At 31.6% G+C, this 14,716-nt stretch overlaps 1 protein-coding gene across 1 annotated transcript; it reads left to right on the top strand.

Annotated features, from left to right (window-relative positions):
- Positions 1–154: 154 nt before the first annotated feature.
- LOTGIDRAFT_129211 (hypothetical protein) lies at positions 155–3,794 on the top strand (the record flags this gene model as incomplete). Its single annotated transcript, XM_009064677.1, has 9 exons — positions 155–245; positions 460–578; positions 813–926; positions 1,550–1,634; positions 1,754–1,821; positions 2,190–2,243; positions 2,764–2,894; positions 3,245–3,377; positions 3,654–3,794. Coding segments are annotated over 9 exons (936 nt in total), but the record flags the coding sequence as incomplete, so codon positions are not given.
- Between the last annotated feature and the right edge of the window lie 10,922 nt (positions 3,795–14,716).

Genomic DNA, 14,716 nt, shown 5'->3' with positions numbered 1-14,716 from the left:
TGTACAATTGGTCAAACGAACAGTGAATTGGCATCTTTAATGCATTACGATCTATTTTTCAAAAATGATATGAAAAGATTTGTAAAAACAGAATAAAAAAAAAAAAAAAATAAGGGTAATTAGATACTAAAAAATCCAGAAATTGTGATTTTCAGATTGTGTCTATGATGAAAACTGTACAACTTATGAACTACATGATGAGATTAGTTCTCCTATTGTTAAAGCTGCTATGACAGGAATTCATGGTATGTAATATTATTTAGTTCTATTGATATCTGTTGATAACCGTTAGAAGATGGATCATGATGTGAATGAAGCAAATCTTAGCTAAGCTATGTTTTAAGTCTGTTTTCTAAGTATATATCACATCAGCTTTTGTGTGAGCATACTTTTCATAAGAATGGCATGCAAGTAAAATCAAGTACACAAGTATTATGAAGACTGAATCATATTTTGCAGGAACTGTGTTTGCTTATGGTCAGAGTGGTTCTGGTAAAACATTTACAATGTCAGGTGACAGTATGGCACCAGGATTAATAAGACAAGCTGCTACAGAAATATTTGATTATGTTGAAGAAGTAAGTTTAACCTATGTATTGTCAATTAGATCATCTAGACAACTGAGGACATTTCTACTCCCTTCATCAGCATTCTGGATGTCTTTAGATGGTTTTCTCGAGTTACTAATACAAGCTAATTCAGATGGAAAATAAACCAAGACTATACATGTTAAAGATTCGGAGGCAGTTGGAAATCGGAGAAGAGTAGGCTAACTCGCTTTATTTCATTTCATTTTCCTTATTTATTCACAGTGTCCAAACAGAGAGTTTTTATTGCGTATGTGCTACATGGAGATTTATCAAGAAAAAATATCAGATTTATTGTCAACAGAAAAAGATAAACCCATTAAAATACAAGAAGATACAGTAAGTTTATTATTAAAATACAAGAAGATACATTAAGTTTGTTATTAAAATACAAGAAGATACAGTAAGTTTATTATTAAAATACAAGAAGATACATTAAGTTTGTTATTAAAATACAAGAAGATACAGTAAGTTTGTTATTTTAATACAAGAAGATACTGTAAGTTTGCTATTTAAATACAAGAAGATATAGTTTGTTTCACATTAAAAATACCAGGAGATACAGTAAATTTCACATTAAAAATACCAGGAGATACAGTAAGTTTCACATTAAAAATGAGAAGATACAGTCAGTTTCACATTAATATACAAGAAGACACAGTAAGTTATATATTAACAGTAAGTTTTGTATTGAAATACAAGAAGATACAGAGTTTGATATTAAAATGAAAAAGAAAACAGATTTTTATATTAAGATACAAGAAGATACAGTAACTTTCACATTAAAATACAAGCAGATACAGAGTTTGATATTGAAATACAAGAGGATACAGTAAGTTCCACATTCAAATACAAGGATATACAGTATGATTAGTACAGTTAGTTTTGCTTTAAAGTACAAAACTTTTAGGAGATACAGGATACATATAAATGAGAAGTCAAAAATATTATTTGTGTTTCAGGATCACCAGATAAATGTCATTGGTTTACATGAACAACATGTGACAAGTTTAGAAAAAGTTTTTGAAGTTATTCAACAAGGAGACAGTAAGTGAAGATAGTTTTGTTTCAGTTTTAAACACTGATACTTCAATTTTTTGAGTCTGATGACCTGTGGTCAATTTGTTTATTTTTTAATTCACATGAGGAGTTGTTTATATTTACAGTGCGCAGAAAAACTGCAGCAACTAAACAAAATGATAGAAGCTCTAGATCACATAGTATTCTGAGAATGGTGAGTAGATCACAGACACTTGTTATTTATAGAAGGATAATGTAGTCTAATTAAAAGTAGAACAAACTTTCGCTCCGTTTTTTGTAAGCTTTTATTTTTAATAAAGCCACTACAGTTGGGTCTAATGACAGCCCTCTTGAACCTTCTTCCATAAACTTTTTGACCCAACCTGATGACCTCTGCTTTAACCAATCAAATTTCTACCCTGTCAAGGGCTGGATCCCTAGAAGCGTAAGGCTAGTTTATCAAGTCCATTGAAATTACAACACACCTTTTTATTGGATGTTCTGAATTAACCCATTAAATTTGGTTAACGTAACGAGATTGTATTTTTTTATTTTATCTAATTTGTTTTTTATTATTTTCAGATTATAGAAAGTCGTGAAACAGGTGAAAATGATGCTGTCATGTTGTCACATTTAGTAAGTCATACATCAGTTTGACCTTTCAAACGATATTTATCAAAAAACATCAGTAGTAATGATTAACAAGCCTGTAGGCAAGGCTAGTTTAACAAATTTCAGTTTGATTATGGTGATAAAAATCTTTAATTTTGCTGACATAGATTATAAAAATTCGGAAATGCAATGTAGTGTACAATGAGGCAGGTTCAGCCTAAACAGCAGCACAATATCTTTGATACGATGGCCTCTGTAGAAGTGACTTAGATCTTTTTCCTTGTGATTTCTGGACCTGATTCGCATTGAAGAAGTGGGTACAAATTCTCAAGCTGGTGTTTTAATGGTGAGGGCACACAAGCAGTTTTGTTGCCGACTTTTGACACCGGTTTACAAAAAATTTTTGTGTGCCCTAACCATTAGCCAATTATAGATGTTGAACCCTGGACTTACATGCTAATAGAAAGCAGAAGAAAATAAACTGTAAGCTTACTGTAATAACAAAATTTATTAAAATCTTATATATATTTGATATTTTTTTCAGAATTTTGTTGATTTAGCTGGTTCTGAGAAGGCAGGAGAGAATTCTGGTGACAGACTGAAAGAAGGTTGTGCTATCAATAAAAGTTTACTGTCACTGTCACAAGTTATATTTAAACTTAGTGAAGGAGATAAGTATGTATATTGTATTAAAGTTTAATTCAATTGATATACTCCTCAGTCTAAGAAGAAGCATGCAATAACTGAAACCCAAATTTCTACCATTCTTTCTTTAATGTGCCTTGGTAGGGTAGATTTACCTGTCTAGTAAGAACATATTGATATTATGTTCTGAAAGAATTAGTTAATGATTAACTTTCACTATAGTTATTGGATTGATCTAGACTTTTAGACCTCTATATACGTGATATTTTGAACAAACTAGCAGAAAATGAGCTATATCAGCTTATAAAGCAAAAATTGAGACAGTCTTATCTCTTGCTTGATCCCTTTGATCATTATGAAATGGTGATTTTATATTTCAGTGAAGGTTATATAGGATATCGTGATTCTAAATTAACAAGAATATTACAAAATGCCTTGGGTGGTAATTCTAAAACAGCTATTATTTGTACTATAGCACCTACCTCTATAGTAGAAAGTCATTCTACATTAAAGGTTTGTATTCATTCAGAATATTGTCAGTTAGATTTAAACAGAGTCTTCACATTATAGAATAGTTCCATTGTTGACTTCTTGCTCCTGGTTAGTGAGTGCACTAACTTTACATTACCTTAAAAGAATAATTATTTGTCCTTATGAGAATTTTGTCCCTAGATTTATGGCGTTTTTTTTAACTGATTTTTGGGTGCATGGAACTAGGAGTTTTGGATGTGTGGAAATAACATGGTTGTCTTAATGGCTGTCATTGGAAGTAACAAAATTGTATTACAGTTTGCATCCAGAGCCAAGAAGATTAAAAATAAACCTCATGTTAATGAAGTTCTAAATGGTGATGCACTTTTAAAGAAATATAGAATGGAAATACAAAGATTGCAGAAATCAGCTTCAGAGGTAGCTTTGTTTAAAAATTGAATTATTGTTTTGTTTTTGGTTATTCTGTCTGCCATTCTGTCAGACACCTCTTCATGAATCAGTTTATCGTTGAAAAATTTCCATATAAAAAGAAAATATTGGTGCCATTTAAACTATACAGATGATTTTCATATAAAACTACAGAACAGAAAGAAACTAATATGACTTGGGCTAAAAATTATTTACTATCATTTTATGTTACTATTATGTTAATCTTGTTACAATATAATTTCTATGATTTAAATAAATTTAGATGGGAGTTATTGATATGCAAATGGAGAAGAATGAATTAGAAAGAAAACTAAAAGAAAAAGAAAATATACAATGTGAACAGAAAAGATTAATAGAAAATTTACAAAAAATGATTTGTACCTCTAACTCAAATCCTGATGAAAAGAAAACTGAAGTACAGAAGGTTTGATATATGTTTTATAATATAATAAGTCAATAAGACAACCTACCTTGCTTTATTAGCATGTGAGACCAACATTCCCTGTAGCATCAAAATTAGATATTTGTTAATGCTACAGAGATGGTTGATGTTTTTCATGTTTTTGATAAAGATTTGCTTTTGATTGATTTTTATACAAAGAACTTTTCAAAGAAAATTCGGTAGTAGCAGTTGCTGAACAAGCTATGTGTCTGAGGAAAACAAGGGAAACACATCGAGACATTGCACAAAAATTGGATATTTTATAAGGTAACGGTTTTCGTAATTGTAGAAAAAAATGCGAAGAGAAACGTGGGCTGGTCCAAAGTTGCGAAGAATTAGCCATTGTAAGTATAAGAGACAAATATTATAGGTATACAGTCATCTACTTTTATGCTTTTCCAACTGATGAGGCTCAATTTCGCCTACAATGGAATAAAACATAGAAGTGAAGTGAGGGCTTTTCAGAAGTTTGTAACAACTTTTCATGCTGATATCACTTTGAGTGTAGAATATTGGTCAATGTGGCTTCTTGTGATGTGAAAAACACCTTGGTTGTAATCATATCTACATGTACTGATATTAAGATAAGAACAAGATTCTTGAGTTTAGTATAATACTCAATTCTGCTCTAATATGATGGTGGCTTGCTTTCTCACCTGAAGGTTCATGCAAAATAACCCTCACTGTTTGATCTCATTACTCCAGTCAGCTTCAGATATAAGACACATCCAATTTGAACAGTGAGGTTTGCCTGGAATAATGAGAACAGATGGCTTATTCAAGGTCACCACTCTGTCATATGCCAACAGAGAATTAAATCCACTATTTGCCATGTACCATTGTAATTTGAATTCTTTTTTTTAAAGTTCCAGGAGCCGATTTTGGTGGAACCTCATTTGCACCCAATTTGTGTGGAAACTCATTTTTATCACCAAATGAAATGAATTTTTCTTCTATGGATATACCAGAAAGTGCAGTGCAGTTTAGAGAGGCTAATAGTATCATAGAAACTTCTATATTTAGTACTTTCTCTGATACATCAATGGCATCAACTAGATATCCTGGTGTTACTGGTAACGATTTAGAAACAGATAGAGAGAAGGAAGCCATGAAATTAAAACTCACTGAATTGTAAGTGATATACCTGTAAAACTTGTAACATAAATAGTTTTACAAGCTTCAAATTATAACTATGAATATTATTTAAATGATCCTTTTGAGTGAGTTAGACACTTGTTCGCTTACCTGAAGGTCAAGGTTTTATTCCTGGCATGGGTCGAGATAATACCTTCTGAAAATAAATTTTATTTCATTCCATTATAGACATTGTTGGTATTAATATTCTCTATATAAGATTATAATTATTATAATGATATATTTTAGAGTAAGAATGCTAGATGAATTAAATCAACAATATTATAATAAAGTAGATGAACTGGAAGAATTAAGACAATTTACATCATTTGAAAAGAATATAACAGAATCAGATATAGCTGAGAAAGTTCAGGTCTGTACCCAAAATAAATCACATTTATATTTACATCTTATGATATTTTGGTGTGAAATTTGAACAAAGTGTACATTAAAGGGGAACAGTCAGCATTTTCAGGGATTGATTTGGATCTTTATTGTGATGTACTTAAATGTATGAAAATTGCATAATCCCTTCAAATATACCTCAAACTAGAAATTTCACTGTCCATTTCTAAATATGTGTCTCACTAAAATTCGAGTCGAATTTTTAACTTTCAAAGGTGAATAATTATGGATACACATGGATTTGAAGGCTCAAATTTCGACACTGAGCTGTGAACTCTATTATTCATTATATAAGCTAAATTAATTCCTGTTTCTGAAACTAAGGTATGATTGGTCTAACGGATAGTACTCCCTTAAGCCACATCATCACATGTTAGATATTGTCTTCAATTTATCAATATTACTTATAAGCCAGTTTGTAACAATAAGTGTACATGTGAAACGTGAACATTCCCTACTTCTGCCTCAAGATAAACAATGTATCTAATATAAAGGGTTTACAATCGTCAGAATTGTAATATACTCGATGATTCAAGCAAACTTGCTTTCAAAAAGTTATAAATGGTAAATTGATAGCTGTCAATGTAGTTACCTTTTATATTTTATCCTTTTTCCATCGCTGTCCATAGATTGCCACAGTTCCGAACTGGCTTATCCTTTGCAATTTTGCGAATTAAAATTCAATTTTTGATTCTACTTCTGAGTTTCCTAAAATTTCAGATTGTTGTCATGTCCAGAATGGTAATAACATAATAAATGCATGCGAGAATGTTCATATTTCCCTGGAAGTAATGACATATAGTTCGGTTGTCTACATTATCTGTATTACTTAACTCATTTGTTTTTACAGGCAGCAACAGAGAAGATTAAAAGTGACTTGGATCAACAGAATCAATATATAACTCAAGTTGAAGCTGAACTTTATAAAGTTGTGGAAGATAAAACTGATTTAAGTCAAAAACTAACTGCTAAGAAAGATGACGTGATTAAATTGCAGCAGAAGATTGATAAGGTACACACAAACAAAAAGATCTTCCACTATATCCTAGTGTCAGTTTTTATTTGTTTTTTGGAACAAAAATAATGCAGAAATGACACACAAAAAAAATTGACATATTTCTTTTGCTGTGTCTTTAATACAAGTAAGATTAGTGTACCTTGGCTTTTGGTTAACAAAAAGAAATTATTTTGATTATTAGTGTAGGTTGCTTTTTCTAACAAATAAAAAATATTTCAAAAGTTTTTTGATATATATTGAAATTCAATAGTAATTTGATTATTTTTCAGTTGAATCGTGAATCTGATAAACAACATAAAACTAATCAAGATTATATTACTATGTTAGAGAGACAAGTTGAACAATCAGAAGCTAAATTACAGAATGTTGATAAAATGAGACATTCTACTGGACAGGTAAGATATTGTTTATTGGCTGAAATGGTTTTTGTTTTTTGACTATATTTTTGTAGTAAACACTCAAGTTGAAAGATCTGCTTCTCTTGACCTACCCTTTGTTAATTACAAATATTGCATTAGATGTGAACAAAATGCAAGCATGGATTGTTCAATATCATACCAAATGGCATAGCCTGGTGTATATTTGAATAATGATCGCCAAGATAGCATTTTACAGCTACTACTTGTGATTGGCAATTGCGTGTCTACATGCATTTGTAGCAAACTTCTTAAAGTGATACTACTTCTTAGAATGAACATTTAATTCTCAAAAATGGTCAGTATGAGTATATATATTCATCAGTTAGCTTACCTGGTGTCATAAAGTTACAACAGAATACCCGTAAAATCTGGAAAATTGGAAAATTCATAAAACAAGTAATTATTGAAAAATGCTTAATCTTAATATTAAGTGTTTTTCAATAGTTAATTGCATTTTATTAAGTTTTTTGGATTTATTGGATTATATAACCCTGTTATGTTATTTATGACACCAGGTATATCTACTGATGAATATATGCTCTTATTGGCCAAGTTTAAAAAATTTAAATTTTATGTTCATTCTAAGACGTAGTATCCCTTTAATATTTGTTATTTATTTTAGATGTTGACAAATGAAAAGAAGCTTAATGATGAGAAGGAAAAGAAAGGTTTAAAAGAACAAATTTCTAGATTAGAAATTCAACTGGATGAGAAAAATTATGAGATTGATACCTTAAAAATGGAGAACATAGAACTATCAAAACATCAGGAAAAGGCAAGAGAATATCGCTTGAAGCTGCAGGAATTAGAAGATTCTAATGATTCAAATAAACTAGATCATTTTGAGACTTCCGAGATTATTGCAGGATTGAAGACAAAGATTGAAGAGCTAGAATCGGAATTAGAGTTGAAGAATGAGGCTTTGAACAACATTGATTTGGCTGCTGAAACCTTCACGTCTGCTACTCCAGAAATTGAGACTAGAGTTACATCCCTTGAAGCAGAACTCTCCCAACAAAAAGATCTTGTTTTAGAAAAAGTGCAAGCATTCGAAGCCCTAAGAGCAGAATTTGATGAAAATAATTATCTCTTGACCCAGAAAGATGAAGCATTTAATCTCCTTCAAGCAGAATTGGACGAAACAAAGGAAATACTTGCTCAAACCAACAAGTCTTACATAGAACTTGAAGATGGAATAGAAAAGTTTAAAATGGAAATAGAAAACCTAAAGACTGAATTAACTGAAAAGAATCAGGCTTTGGAAGCCATTGATTTAGATAATATTGTTGCTTCTAATGTAGAATCTCAGATCACCCAATTTCAAACAGAAATTGAAAATCTGGAAAAGAAACTTGAAGAAAAGAAAATGGTAACTGAGAATCTGGAAGCAGAATGTGTTTCAATCAAACAGGAGATGTCAAGTAAGATTCAGAGACTAACAGAAGAATTGGAGGTCAGTAAGACTGTGATAGATGTTGTTCCTGAGAATTCCAATCAAGTTGACAAACTCCAGTCAACTATCAAGGAACTACAGCAAGAGTTACAAGAGACCAAGAATGCATTAAAATCAAAATCTCAACATATAGAGACACTAGAATCAATGTCTAATGTCAGTTTTACAGAAGAACTGGGTGTACCACAATCTGCTTTCAGACAACCATCATCTTCTGGAATGAGTTTAGAAGATGAATTGAAGCAGACTGTCACTGGTTCTGGAATGAGTTTAGAAGAAGAATTGAAGCAGGCTCCCACTAGTTCCAGAATGAGTTTAGAAGATGAATTGAGGCAGTCTCCCAGTGCTAGTTATGAAATGATCTTAGAAGATGAATTGAAGCAGGCTCCCACTGGTTCTGGAATGAGTTTAGAAGATGAATTGAAACAGACTACTACTATAATGTCTTCTGACCAAGAAGAAGTTCTTCAAACTCGTATTCTGGAATTAGAGGAACAACTGAAAGAAACATTGACCAAGCTGTCTGAGTTATCTTCAAAGAAGGAAGAAGAATCTAGTGATAAGGATCAAGTCATCAATTTACAAGAAAAACTAAACCAGTGTTGTGTGGAAATGGACACCATGAAAACCAACACTGAACAACAAATTTCTATGAAAGATACTGAAATTGAGCATTTGAATTCCAAGCTGGAGTTACTTAAAGATCAAAATGCTGAAGAAATAACAGACAAACTAAAAGAAAAGGAATCTGAAGTCTCTGAGCTGCAGCAACAGTTACATGATTTGGAAAATAAGCTGCAAAACATGGTAGAGGCAGGCAGTGCCAAAATATGTGACTTGGAAAAACAGGTGGAAGATTTAAAAAATAACTTGGAATTTAAAGAAAATGAAATGACCAAGGTTTTGTGTAATTTAAATGAAGCTCGACAACAGTTGGATTCAACCAATGAAAAGGCCAGTTTAGTTGAAGCAGAGACCCGAACAGTGACTGAGCTTACCAACCAAATTGAAGATCTACAAAGTCTTCTGGAATCTAAAGAAATGGAAATTACAGATCTACTGGGTAAGATTGAGGAAAGCAATATATCTGAAGAAGGTGGAGCTGACAGACACTTGTCTTTTGAAACTGGTAATGTGTCTGGGCAGGTCCAGGAATTAAAGAAATTCTTTGAAGCTGAATGTACTCCATCTAAAAGAATCAGAAGAGATTCCAACCAAATTCTTGATGAAATGGTGGCTCAAAAAGCAGGACTGGAATCTGAAGTGGAAAAAGCTAATGATCAGATACAAGAGTTGAAAAATCTTTTGGAAGTTAAAGAGGTAGAAGTGAATGATTTGACCAAACAACTTGAAGAGAGTAAGAAACAGTTTGAGGTCATGTCGTCTGTGAATGATAAGGTCACAGAATATGAAAAGCATATACAAAACAAAGACAAGACCATCTTATCTCTTCAAGGAGCTGAAAAGAAAGCATTAAATCTGGAAGAAGATCAAGTTGTTTCACAAGAAAAGATGACACTCATGGAAGAAGAATTGCAAATGAAATCAGAAACCCTCACTGATACACTTAGCAAAGTGTCAGAGCTGGAAAGCCAAATTGAAACACTACAAAATGAAGTTGGAGATTTAGAAGCCATTGTTGACAAGGAGACCAATGAGAATACAGAAAATAAAGAAAGAATTATGGTGTTACAGGAAGAACTTTCAACATACAGAGCAGAAATAGAAAAATTAAATGACCAAATTAAAGAATTGACTTCCACTTGTCAGAAATCTACCCACGAATTTCAAAAACTTCAAGAAGATCACAAAGAGCTTCAGTCTTGGTACCAAAAGCAACAGGAAGCAGAAACTTTAAGAGCTGAAGGAAAAGATGCAGAGTCATTACTTAAAGAACAATTGACAGATCTGAGAGAAGAATTCAACACAAAAAGAGATGAAATGGATAAATTAGAAGTGAATTTGAATGAGCAACTGAATGCAAAAAATTCTGAACTGGAGTCAATGCAGAAAGACATGGAGGCCATCACCATTGAGCATAAGAAAGACAAAGAAAATAAGTTGACACTAGAAAAAGAAATCTCGGCATTAAAAGAAGAAATAGAGGTTAAAAATGAAGAAATATGTAGAATTGAAAGTGACCACAATGAAACCATTTCCAGCAAAGATGAAGAGTTGATAAATCTTCAAACAGAATTGGAGTCATTGAAGGAACAGATTGAATCTGAATTAACAGTGCTCTTAACAGAAAAAAGTAACTTAGAACACAATGTTCAAAACCAAGAGGAAGAAATTGTGACTTTGAAAGAAGATTTGGAAGAGAAGAATATGTCCATTACATGTCTTCAGAAAGATAAGATGGAATTAGAAGAACATTTCCAGGAATTTTCATCCAAACATGAAGAAATTTTGGCTATAAATCAATCAGAAATAACCTCCCTACAAGAGCAACTGACTCAAACCCAGTTCAGCTTATCAGAAAAAGAACAATATGTGAAGACTCTTGAGGTTGAAATGCTAGAAAATCGAGATCTTCTCATGGACGAAATTTCCAAATTACAAACTTCAGTTGAAGATAAAGATGCTATGCTGTCTAATCTTAAATTAGAACATGCTGAAAATATAAGAAAACTCGATGAACAAATCTCAGGTGTAGAAGAAATAAAACAACTCAATTTAGAACATTTAGAAAAGGAAGATTTACTCAGGCTGCAAATTGAGAGTCTACAAGAACAACTATCAATTAGTGAAAATGCACAAGAACAAATGAAAATTCAAACTGAAGAACATTCTGAAATGGAAGTGATGCTTAAAAAACAAATTGAAAGTTTACATGAACAACTTACAAGCAAAAGTGATCTCCATGAACAGATTGTCAAAATAAGAGAAGAACATTCCAGAAGAGAAAACCATCTGCTTGAACAAGTAACAGAGTTGAAATCACATCTGTTACAAGAAGAGACCAAAATTGCCTCACTGAATGAAGAATGCAAAGGACTGCAGACCAAAGTGAATTCACTTGAAGCAGAATTATCAGAGCTGGAATCCACTAGCAAGAAAGAGAAAAGTAAATTTGATGAAGAACTTGATGAATTGAAATCTCAACTTTCAGAAAAGGAAAAACAAATTGAAATTTTAGAAAATGAGGTAAAACAAACTTCAGCAAACTTTAATGAACAAATACTAACTCTTCAAAGTGATATTGAAGAAAGAGATGATACCATTAGTCAGTTGCAGGAAGAACTGTCTAAGAGTAGTACCAAAGTGACAGAATTGAAACAGGAGAATTTGAATTGTACTTTAATTGATAGACCTGGAACTGATGCTGAAGAAAGAATAAATGAACTTGTTCGTGAAAAGGCTGATTTTGAATTTAGGCTAGAAGAACTTCAGAAGGAGAATAAATTGGTAAGGTTTTTATTCTTGATAATGGCTTCTGTGTAAATTCTTCCCTTCTTCCCTTTGTAAATTTGACATTCATGGATGGATGGATCGAAATTTTGCATTACTGATGGCGATGGTTTTTGATCAATAAATCTCCTCAATCCAGTATTTGTCATCTAGACAAATAAATCAGATGTTATGAGATTCTTCTGTTCATGTCTTCTATTTATTATAGAAATTAGAAGAAGTGGAACAAAATAATAAGAAAGTTGTGGTAGAAATGAAGAAACAGGTTAGTGTTTTTATAAGTTCCTTCAATATCTAAGCAATGATACTAGCAGTCATTCTTCTGGGAATTTGGCACATTCCACTGAAATGTCTGTTTTTGCTTGAATTCTCATAATGATATCCTGTCTTCCTAAAAGTTTCATTATTTAATTAAGAAGTTTGTCTGATTCCATTAGCAATATAATTTCATAATGACATATTTTTGTTTTGGAATTAAATTTCATTCTAGCAAAACAATATTTAATATCATAGTTGGTGAAATAATGAAATGTGTCGTCTATTTCAGAGAATTCTATTACGAACACAAATTCATGAATTACAAACAGAAAATGAGAGATTAGATAGAGGTTTTAAATTATATCGTGGTAGATGTAATGTAAGTTTTGTTACACCCACATGAAATTGTGGACATATGTTATTGTTGCCGCTTTCACTCTTTCCACATTACTTGTAGATAGAGTCTGCATTTATATCCAAACTTTATAAAACTTGGTATGCATATTGAAACGATCTAGGTTAAGTTCAATTTTCCCAAACTGCTATGTTACCTTGCTTGGCAAGCTATCTTTTCTTAATGCATGCTATGGAGTTTGATCAGAGAGTACTGGCTTGGTATTTGTAAGGTTAGAAACACTTGCACTGTTAAAGCCATGATAAAACAGTATCTCATGTATGAACTGTTCAATAACGTCTGATTCAAAGGAGCTTTGTTTTGGCAAAAGAGTCATTTTGACCCTATTTATTGTAGGATATGGTAACAGATTATCGAACATTAAAAGATGAGAAAGAAACATGGGATGAACAATTAGCAGAAAAACAAGGTACAGTATACTCTGTGATTTCCTGTCTTTTAGTCATGATTGATTAAATCAATATATTCTGTTAATAAATCACAATCAAATTTTCAACTTTTCAAAGTATTTTTCACAATTGAGATCTGAACAACAGGAAGTCTAGACTGTTGAAAAGGATATTGTAATAGTCAAATATGGAAATTGATATTGATCGCTGGACTGCGTTTCTCAAAAAAATTTAGACTGAACACGTTAAGTAAAGAGAAACGTTATTTTGAATGTTTTCAAGTTGTTAATTTATAATAATATTTACTCTTGTACATTAATCTACAATTTTTTTTTAGAAACTGGGTCCTGACCTCTATCATTGAGTTAAGAACTGATTGAACTAATGAGCATGTTGTTCAGTAATTTCATTGACTTTCTCATCACTTCTGACAAAGAATAAATATTATTTATTTTAGCCAAATGGAGTGGTTTAGAAAAGAAGACTATCAATTTGAACTTAGAAAATTATCAATTGAAATCAGAAATGGAAAAACAAACTACAGAGTTTGAGAAAAAGTAAGTGACATGTCATGTACTATTTGTGTTGTTCTGTTGGGGTTTGAATTTTGCAGGATTGATGGATTCAGAAATAGACACGCTAAATGAAACCCTCTCAAACACAATATGAGAGCCTTGCGCCTATGGCACTTCCAAATATAGAATTCAACCTGGACAGTTGTCATTTTACTATGTCCTGTTTGTATTTCTATCCCCAGTACCAGGGTTATGTCTCACTAAGTTTAAGACTTTTTCTGAAATAAGGTTTGTGTTATTTTATAGGTTTACAGCACTGAATGATACTATAGAATATAAAGAAAATGTGATACAAAGATTGAAAGATGAACTACGCCGTCAAACGACAGATCTTGATAATACTACTTGTAGGTCAACATTTATATCACTTTTATTATTTCATTTTAACCTTACTATTAATATGATTAATATCCTTGCCTTTATCTCCTCTACTTGAATTTACAATCATCATTCAGTCTCATTGATATTTGATTATCCTGTCCCTTCTATTTACAATTATCATTCAGTCTCATTTATATTTGATTATCCTGCCCCTTCTATTTACAATTATCATTCTGTCTTCTCTATTTACAATCATCATTCAGCCTCATTTATATTTGATTATCCTGCCCCTTCTATTTACAATTATCATTCTGTCTTCTCTATTTACAATCATCATTCAGTCTCATTGATATTTGATTATTCTGTCCCTTCTATTTACAATCATCATTCAGTCTCATTTATATTTGATTATCCTGTCCCTTCTATTTACAATTATCATTCAGTCTTCTCTATTTACAATCTTCATTAAGTCTCATTTATATTCGATTATCCTGTCCCTTCTATTTACAATTATCATTCAGTCTTCTCTATTTACAATCATCATTCAGCCTCATTTATATTTGATTATCCTGCCCCTTCTATTTACAATTATCATTCTGTCTTCTCTATTTACAATCATCATTCAGTCTCATTTATATTTGATTATCCTGTCCCTTCTATTTACAATTATCATTCTGTCTTCTTTATTTAC

Source organism: Lottia gigantea (assembly GCF_000327385.1).
Source record: "Lottia gigantea unplaced genomic scaffold LOTGIsca_64, whole genome shotgun sequence".
NCBI lineage: Eukaryota > Metazoa > Mollusca > Gastropoda > Lottiidae > Lottia > Lottia gigantea.
The sequence above is the reverse complement of the archived record's forward strand: the minus strand, read 5'-3'. Positions and strand labels throughout refer to the sequence as shown.